The following is a 9224-nucleotide window of genomic DNA, read 5'->3' on the forward strand; positions in this document are numbered from 1 at the left end:
TCCTAATGGATGGGTGTGTGACTCGTCATGGACATTGTGGCACTCGGGGATGGGTACAGATGTAAAGCTCATCTACCAGTGCTATAGTTAGCATTCTTATTTGTTCTTTTAAATTTTGAAGGACAGTCTAGTATAGTAGCCTGGGGTGTGGGTCCCAGTGTTTGACCCAGTTTTCAACCTTAGTTCTGTTACTTACCAGTTTCATGGCCTTAGGCAAGTAGCTTAGTTACTCTTAAGTTTCAACTGCGTCATATAAATATGGGAATAGTGCTTGTTGCATTGGGTTATAGAGAAGAGTAAATGAGAGTGCATACAAAGTAACTTGCTTAGATGCTGGCTTATAGCATGAACTCAATAAATATTAACCAGCTGCTGTTGATGGTGAGGGTGATGATTTTTCTGACATGCTATACTACTCTACTAGTAATAGAATATTTTAGATGTTTGAGGTTTATATATTTGATGGAGCCTCTTGAGTAGTGTCTCACAGTTTGATTTATGTTCTGATATTAGTGTCTTTTTTTTTTTTTTTTTGCGGTACGCGGGCCTCTCACTGTTGTGGCCTCTCTCGTTGCGGAGCACAGGCTCTGGACGCGCAGGCTCAGCGGCCATGGCTAACGGGCCTAGCCGCTCCGCGGCATGTAGGATCTTCCCAGACCGGGGCACGAACCCATGTCCCCTGCATCGGCAGGCGGATTCTCAACCACTGCGCCACCAGGGAAGCCCTAGTGTCTGTTTTAAGTTGCATCCCTTTTTCATTTCAATAAAAGGTATTTTTCATAATTAAAAAAAAATATCCAGGGACATGTTTTACTTGATTTTAATCTTACTATTCAGTAGAATTTAGTAAAATTAGTTATCTGTTTTTATATTAACAAAACTATTCATCCAGCTTTTCACCTTTCAAGAGATATTGTGCCTTTATGCAGATATAGGCAATGGTAGGTCCAGTTTTGAACTATATTTGCTGAATTTTTTTTAAATGAGGCAAAAGTTTTCCATCTCATTCAGTGTTAAGATATATATTTATACTGCAAATTGAATGATTACTATTGTAAGTCTTGGCAACATGTTCCTGGCCTACTTTAATCTTTTTTAAAAAATTTTTATTGGAGTATAGTTGATTTACAATGTTGTATTAGTGTCTGCTATACAGCAAAGTGAATGAGTTATACATATACATACATCCACTGTTTTTTAGATTCTTTTCCCTTATAGGTCATTACAGAGTACTGAGAAGAGTTCCCTGTGCTATACTAGCCTACTTTAATCTTGCCAACAACTGTTTGAGGGGTAAGGATGAGGAACCCAGGAGCACAGAGATAAGAAATTGTCCACCAGGCTTATAAACTCCACAAGGAGTGGAGATGTCTGTATTATTTACCACTGTATTTACAGTGACTCGGTTAATGCCTCATTTAGAAGTTCAAGTATTTGTTGATAAATGGGTGGTCTCATGACTAGTAAGTGGCAGAGCTGGGACTTGAACCCAGATCTCCCAGCTCCAAAGGTTGTACTCTTAACCACTACACTACCTACTCCCTATGCCTGCTGGCCTTCTACTTCTCACATGGGAGTATATACACCAGGGATCTGCAAAGCCACAAGATAAGCATGACACGTATTCTTGGAGCAAAAATTCGACTCAGTGTATAGGGAGAAATTTTGGTTAAAGGAAACATTGATATCTTTTTAGAGTAGAATACAAATTTTGCTTGGATTTTTAAAGATAAAACTGTAAACTTCAAAGAAGTCTACTTTTGATGACTGCTTCAGGCTGTGCCTGTCTAAAGTATGAGTTAGCATGCTTCAGGAGGAGTGCTTCCAAGGAATTGAAAATCACTGCCTTAGGTGGACTCCACGGGGATGCCAAGTACCATGTCTGATAGTTGAGTGATTCCTTTTCAGGCTTGCCTGGCCAGCTGAATTGTACAATGCAAAGTCAAATCCTGTTAAAACTCCTCAAAACTGAGTTAAATATTTACCTTTTAAATTAAGCAAAAGATATGAAACCTGCCAGCTTGCTAAGATGTTTTTCATCTTGTTGTTGAGTCTTGTGGTTTCTTGGAGATTCAGGCTGAAGAGGTGCCTGAAGTGAGGCGGATCCAGAGATGTGAGCTGCTATTTTTTTGTGGATGGGCCAAATACTTACATGATGTCCCTTTATAATTTTAGGGGATTCAAACTGATGACAAAGGTCATATCCTAGTAGATGAATTCCAGAATACGAATGTGAAAGGTGTCTACGCAGTTGGGGATGTGTGTGGAAAAGCTCTTCTGACTCCAGGTAATGTTTCTTCTTTTGGGGGCTAAGGGAGGCTCTGTGTGTTATATAAAACTGTTCAGGGCTTCCCTGGTGGCGCAGTGGTTGAGAGTCCGCCTGCCGATGCAGGGGACACGGGTTTGTGCCCTGGTCTAGGAGGATCCCACATGCCGCGGAGCGGCTGGGCCCGTGAGCCATGGCCACTGAGCCTGCGCATCCGGAGCCTGTGCTCCGCAACGGGAGAGGCCACAACAGTGAGAGGCCCGCGTACCACACAAAAAAAAAGGCTGAGTGTCTTTATGTCATCAAAATGTGTTGAGATAGATGTTGGTTGGGAACCTGACACGTTATGAGTAATATTCATTTTTTCCTTTAAAAATGCTTTGAGTAGTATTTATTTTTCTTTAAAAGATTTTTTTTTTTTTTTTTTGCGGTACGCGGGCCTCTCACTGTTGTGGCCTCTGCCGTTGCGGAGCACAGCCTCCGGACGTGCAGGCTCAGCAGCCATAACTCACGGGACCAGCCGCTCCACGGCATGTGGGATCGTCCTGGACCGGGGCACGAACCTGTGTCCACTGCATCAGCAGGCGGACTCTCAACCACTGCGCCACCAGGGAAGCCCCCTTCTTTTTTCTTTTTTTTTTTTTTTTGCGGTACGCGGGCCTCTCACTGTTGTGGCCTCTCCCGTTGCGGAGCACAGGCTCCGGACGCGCAGGCCCAGCGGCCATGGCTCACGGGCCCAGCCGCTCCGCGGAATGTGGGATCCTCCCAGACCGGGGCACGAACCCGCGTCCCCTGCATCGGCAGGCGGACTTTCAACCACTGCGCCACCAGGGAAGCCCGAAGCCCCCTTCTTTAAAAGATTTTTTAAATGCTTGGTGAAGACTGAAATTTTTATACAGATGATACAGTCATCCTCTGAAGAATGCTGTAAATTAGAATCTGAGTTGTGTTGGTGACAGTGGAAGGAAGTGGTATTCTTATATGACTGTTTAGTCTTGATACAACCAAGGTTGATCCCCATCCTCAGAATCCCATACTTCAGCCTACTTCATGAGTTAACTGGCGTCATTTCAAGCTCTTTGTCCTGCTTCTGCTGGTGGTATCCATCCATCTGCTTTCACCTGTACCCCTCCGGGGCCTCACCATCCTTTCCAAAATGGCCCGGGTCTTACTCAGAATGGAAACACACACCCAAAGCCTTTTAGCTCTTTTAGGAAGCTCTCTCCACAAAAGCAAACTAACAAGCAAAGTTTCAAAACCTTCATAATGTAATCTAACAGCTAAAAATTTTGTCGAGGTGAAAAAAATTTCTTATGTATCCTACTAATACCTTATTTTGGAAAAAAAATTATCAATTTGAAGTCAATAAAATTAATAACTGATGCTTTTACTGAACTCAGGCTTTTTTTTTTTTTTTTTTGACCATTAGGAATAAAAACAGGCTAAGGAGGATAAACTTAAAAAAAAATCAATAAGAAATAAAAATAATTTTAAAAAGAAACAAAATATTCCTGTGAAATGACTATGGTTATAAAGTAGAACTGAAGATGCTTGAAACTAATGTAGTTTGCTCCATAAATATATCAAAAAGCTAATATCTGCATTAAGAGGTAACTTGCCAGATGGTTGGGAACTTGTAAATGTGTCTTTTTTTTTTTTTTTTGTCATAATAGAATGTACAGAATTCACATAAGCCAATATTTTGAATTGTTAACTAAGGTATTGATAGGTCTTTTATTATATTGAACTAGATATTGTAATGAGCATTGACAGAAGACTTTGTCAGAACTTGTATGTTAAGCCAGATGGATAAACCGTTAGTAGAATAATCCTGCTATGTTAAAATGAACAATAAGCTAAACACTGATTTAAAAATATCTTTGTAGTTGCGATTGCTGCTGGCCGAAAACTTGCCCATAGACTTTTTGAACGCAAAGAAGATTCCAAGTTAGACTATGACAACATCCCTACGGTGGTCTTCAGCCACCCCCCTATTGGGACAGTGGGACTCACAGAAGGTAGGTGTTTAAAAATAAAGGTCATTTATGGTTTCTTCCCCTCCTCTGCTAATGTTAAACTAGGTGTCTGTCAGCTGACTAAATCTATCTTAGCCCCCAAGTTATATTGCTTTTTAGCTACTAACTTCTCATCACAGGTCCAGTTTCCTCCCCAGCTATTAGTACTTTGAGAATATAATTTCTTTCCCCACTCCACCCTATCTGTTTGATTTTTTAAGCTTTTTTACTTGAACTAATTTCAAATTTAAAGAAGAGTTGCAAAAATACTACAGAAGACTCCTGTCTACTGGTAACACTTTTGCTGTATCATTTTCTCTCTATACACGTGCACACACACTTCAGTATTTGTTTCCTAAGAACAAGGCCGTTCCCGTACAGAATCATAGCTTCAAATGAGAATATTTAAGTGGATACAATATTATCTAAACTTTAGACCTTATTCAGAGTTTGCCTGTTATCTCAAATAATTTCATTTTTAACATTTTTCCCTTCAAGTCCAGGGTTCATTCCAGGATAATGTAGTATATTTAGTTTTGATACCTCTTTGGTCTCCTTTAGTGAAGAGAAAGAATTCCTCAGCCTGCCTTTGTCTTTCATGACATTGACATTTATGTTGTAGATTGTCCCTCATTGTGTTTTTTTTTTTAATATATTTATTTTATTAATTCATTTTGGCTGCGCTGGGTCTTTGTTGCTGCGCACAGGCTTTCTCTAGTTGCGGTGAGCAGGGGCTGCTCTTCGTTGCGGTGCACAGGCTTCTCATTACAGAGCACGGTCTCTAAGTGCACAGGCTCAGTAGTTGTGGCTCGTGGGCTCTAGAGCGCAGGCTCAGTAGTGGCGGTGCACGGGCTTTGTTGCTCTGCGGCATGTGGGATCTTCCTGGACCAGGGCTCGAACCCGTGTCCCCTGCATTGGCAGGCAGATTCTTAACCACTGTGCCACCAGGGAAGCCCCAGCTCATTGTGTTTTTGTTTAATATTTCCTTGTAATTTGATTCAGGTTATGTATTTCCGGCCATCTCTCTGATAGCTCAGTGGAATTGTTTAAGTTTCTGATAGATGCTTTTCTTTTCCCCCCCTGTGCATTATAGTTGAGGCCATTTATAAATATGGAAAAGAAAACGTGAAGATTTATTCCACCACCTTTACCCCAATGTATCATGCAGTTACCAAAAGGAAAACAAAATGTGTGATGAAAATGGTTTGTGCCAACAAAGAGGAAAAGGTATGGGAAAAATCCAGTAAGCTCAAGACTGTCTTCAAGGTTGGCAGGGATGGGGTATTTTGGTGAGGTGGGAAGGGAAGACCGGGTAAAGCTTTCTCTGATTCATCTGGCACAGTCCCACCTTTTATCTGTCTCTCTCTGTATTGCGGTTCTTCATAATATTTCACATAGAAAGAAGGTTCCACTACTTTAAAAACATAAGTTGGTGGGGGGAATTCCCTGACAGTTCAATGGTTAGGACTTGGCACTTTCACTGCTGTGGCCCAGGTTCAATCCCTGATCAAGGAACTAAGATACTGCAAGCCACACGGTGCGGCCAAAAAAAGCACGTAAGATATAAAGGGGAGAGGTTGAGGTTGTCATTGACCAGTAGGCCAGAATAGATAGGCAACTCAGAAATATTGGTAAGTGTAAGAATTTAATGTAAAAAATTTAAAGTTAACGTAACCAATCAGTGAGGAAGAAGTTTATTTAGTAAAATGTTCTGAGATAATCAGTTATCTATTTTTGGTTTAACTTTTTGAGGAACTGCCAAACTGTTTTCCAAAGTGGCTGTGTCGTTTTATGTTCCCTTCAGCAACGTGCTAGGGTTCCAGTTCTTCCTCACCTTCATCAACACTTGTTACTGTCTTTTTTTATTGTAGCCATCCTACCGGATGTGAAGTGGTATCTCATTGTGATTTGAGTTTGAATTTGAACAGGTTTTTTTTTTTTTTTTTTTTTTAATAATTTTTGAAATACGTGTTGTTTTGATATTAGGTCAGCCTATTGGGCTTTTCTATAAATTGAATTAAATATTAAAGTGGAACTTAGCAATATGCCTTGGGAACATGGCTTTGTGAGGAACAGTAATTTAACTAAAGATTCAGGTATGGTTTCCAACTTTTCTTATTAAAAAGAACATAGTCTGTATCTGAATCAGTGGCCCTTACACCAAAAGCCACAAGATGGTTCCTGGCTTCCGGCTTATAAAAATCAACATCACTGTCAGTTGACAGAAGCAGAGAATCAGTGCAAAGAGAAGAAAGTAAGTGATTTGGCAGGAAGATAAAGGTTGCTGTTTCTTGCCCTGAATGTTCCCCAGTAGCCTGAGATTTCCAGTTATTGAATCAGCAAAGTCCTTACTTATCTCTTCATATCAGTTATTTCTTTATGCCATTTATGATTCATTCATTTGGTAAACATTACCTGACAGTCAACTAAAGAGTAAGAACTGGGATACTGTATGGAAAGAAATAACATAAGGCTCCTGCTATCACCAGAAGCTCTTTGTAAATTCAATTTACATCACAGTATCTAAAAATTTGGCTGAATGTATATACAGTACATGATTTGGGATTTCTTTGTCTTATTTTGAGATATACTTTTTTTTTTTTTTTTTTTTTTTGCGGTACGCGGGCCTCTCACTGTTGTGGCCTCTCCCGTTGCGGAGCACAGGCTCCGGACGCGCAGGCTCAGCGGCCATGGCTCGCGGGCCCAGCCGCTCTGCGGCATGTGGGGTCTTCCCGGACCGGGGCATGAACCCATGCTCCCTGCATCGGCAGGCGGACTCTCAACCACTGCGCCACCAGGGAAGCCCGAGATATACTTTTTTTTTAGTTGTAAAGAAACGTATAACATTAAGTTTGCATCAATCATTTTTTACGTGTACTGTTCATTAATATTAAGTATATCCTTGATTTGTTTTTAAGCAACGTATTTTTGTGGCTAAGTTTTATATTCTCTAACTTTGCTTTTCAATAGTCTACTGACCCTAAAAGTATTTGCTGGAGGTGAATATTAACTAGTCATTTTAAAATATATTTAGAAACCTAACTGAAAAATGTGATTTGAAACAAATGCCTCTTGTTGGTCATTTGTCCAGGCAGCCAGCACGTATGGGCTGAGTGCCTCTAAGGGCTGTCTTTGTGCTCGGCCAGACGGGTAGGGTGAGGAGCAGAAGCGGGCAGGGTCCCCTCCATCTAGAGATTAACATCTCCTGGGAGACGTGGATTGTAATTGTCCAGTCCCCAGATGAATACAACTTTGCAGTTATGATAGAACCATGATGGAGGAATATTGGGACTGAGAGCTCACATGATAGACAATTTAACTTGGTCAGGAAGGCAGGTGTAGCTCTCTGAAGAATGAATGGGCTTTAACCCTTAAAAGAGGGGAGGAAAGAGTGTCCAGACAGAGGGAACAGCCTGTGCCAAGGGGAGAGCATGGCGAATACTCAGGACAGGAGGAAAGCTGGTGAGGCCAGAGTGGGGAGTGCTGAGTGAGGTAGGCAGGGGAGGGACGTCAGGGCTGCGTGGGCCATGTAGGCTGTGTTATGCTCTATTGGGATTAGAGATGTTAAGTTTTTTAGAGGTTTTTAAATATCAGGTATCTCTCATGACTAATAAAAAATTTATTAGTGTACCTGATAAAAAAATTTGTGTGTGAGTGTGTGTGTATGTGTGTGTGTGTGTACCTAGAAGGAGATTTATTATAAGGAACTGGCTCATACAATTACAGAGATAAAAATTTTTACTTGAAGGATTTTTGTCTTTTCTGTCGCAGGTGGTTGGGATCCACATGCAGGGAATTGGATGTGATGAAATGCTGCAGGGTTTTGCGGTCGCAGTCAAAATGGGAGCAACAAAATCTGACTTTGATAACACTGTTGCCATTCATCCTACCTCTTCAGAAGAACTGGTCACACTTCGCTGAGAACCCAGAGACTCGTGTGGCTGGCAGCTGGACCAGTAGACCTTCAGAAAGGAATCAAATCATCATGTTTATTTACCATTCCCATTGTATGTATTTCTTTATTGTAATCAGGATCTTCCAGTAGTGGGAATTTTCAGTAAACTTATTTATGTAATTAGAAATCTGTTTTGTTATCCAGGATTGATTTTCATTTGATTACATCTCTCAATAATTACTATTTGTTTTATTAATAGCTCTGTGCTAGCTGTTTTTTGTTTTGTTTTTGTTTTAGCCTCATCCTAAGTATAAAACCATATGAAGTAAGGTGAAATTAATGTACTTGAATGAATATCACTTGCTAATTTTTATAGAGGAAGAGGACAGCTGCTCTTCACATTTAAATAATGCAAGTACAGTCTTTTTTTTTTTTTTTTTTTTTGAAGCCAGTACTGCGCTCTGCATATTACAAAGCTGCTCAAGGATGTGAGTTTTCTCTAAAAGCATGTAACTTGAGAGGCCTGCCTCCTGTATTTTATTCTTTCTTTTGTTCTAAATGATTAAAAATGGTTTGTGTTACTTTTATGAGATGAAGTTCATCAAATTTGGGAAAGATTTGAGGAGGCTGGTTGCACAAGTGAGAGGGACATTTTGGAAGTGATCCGTGTTTTCAGATGTACTTCAAAAGTCCTTTCCTCTGCTAAGAGTTCATAGTTCGGTGAATGATTTCAGTTTTTGTATGTATTCTTGTCATTTTATTTTTTGAAAACTATTTCCAAAAATCTGAAAATAAAATCACAGTCTTCTTATAAAATTTGTTATGAGTTTATGGGTAACAGTTCATTTTCTAAGAATATTTCACATTGAAGGGTCAGATGCCAATAGTGAGCTACCCTAAGTCGGCTTAAGACCTTAAGTGGGAGAAAAGAGATTTCGCTTTGATAAATAAAGACCAGAGGTATAAAAGAAACATTCAGCAAATTTAATGGTTGAGTTGGGAGCACAGTCTAGAAATCATATAGGTTTTTATTTTTATTTTTATTTAT

The 9224-nt window shown here is 40.1% G+C and overlaps 1 protein-coding gene across 1 annotated transcript in view; it reads left to right on the forward strand.

Moving 5' to 3' along the window:
• The window catches only part of GSR (glutathione-disulfide reductase), a 44580-nt gene extending 35583 nt beyond the window's left edge, over positions 1-8997 (forward strand). Inside the window, exons 10-13 of the mRNA XM_081221212.1 lie at positions 2176-2287; positions 4153-4284; positions 5375-5508; positions 8053-8997. Of these exons, the coding sequence (XP_081077338.1) occupies positions 2176-2287; positions 4153-4284; positions 5375-5508; positions 8053-8202 (528 nt within the window). The 3' untranslated portion in view covers positions 8203-8997. The remainder of the gene's footprint in view (positions 1-2175; positions 2288-4152; positions 4285-5374; positions 5509-8052) is intronic.
• The last annotated feature ends 227 nt before the right edge of the window (positions 8998-9224 follow it).

Source organism: Mesoplodon bidens, assembly GCF_964165515.1.
Source record: "Mesoplodon bidens genome assembly, chromosome: 20".
NCBI lineage: Eukaryota > Metazoa > Chordata > Mammalia > Artiodactyla > Ziphiidae > Mesoplodon > Mesoplodon bidens.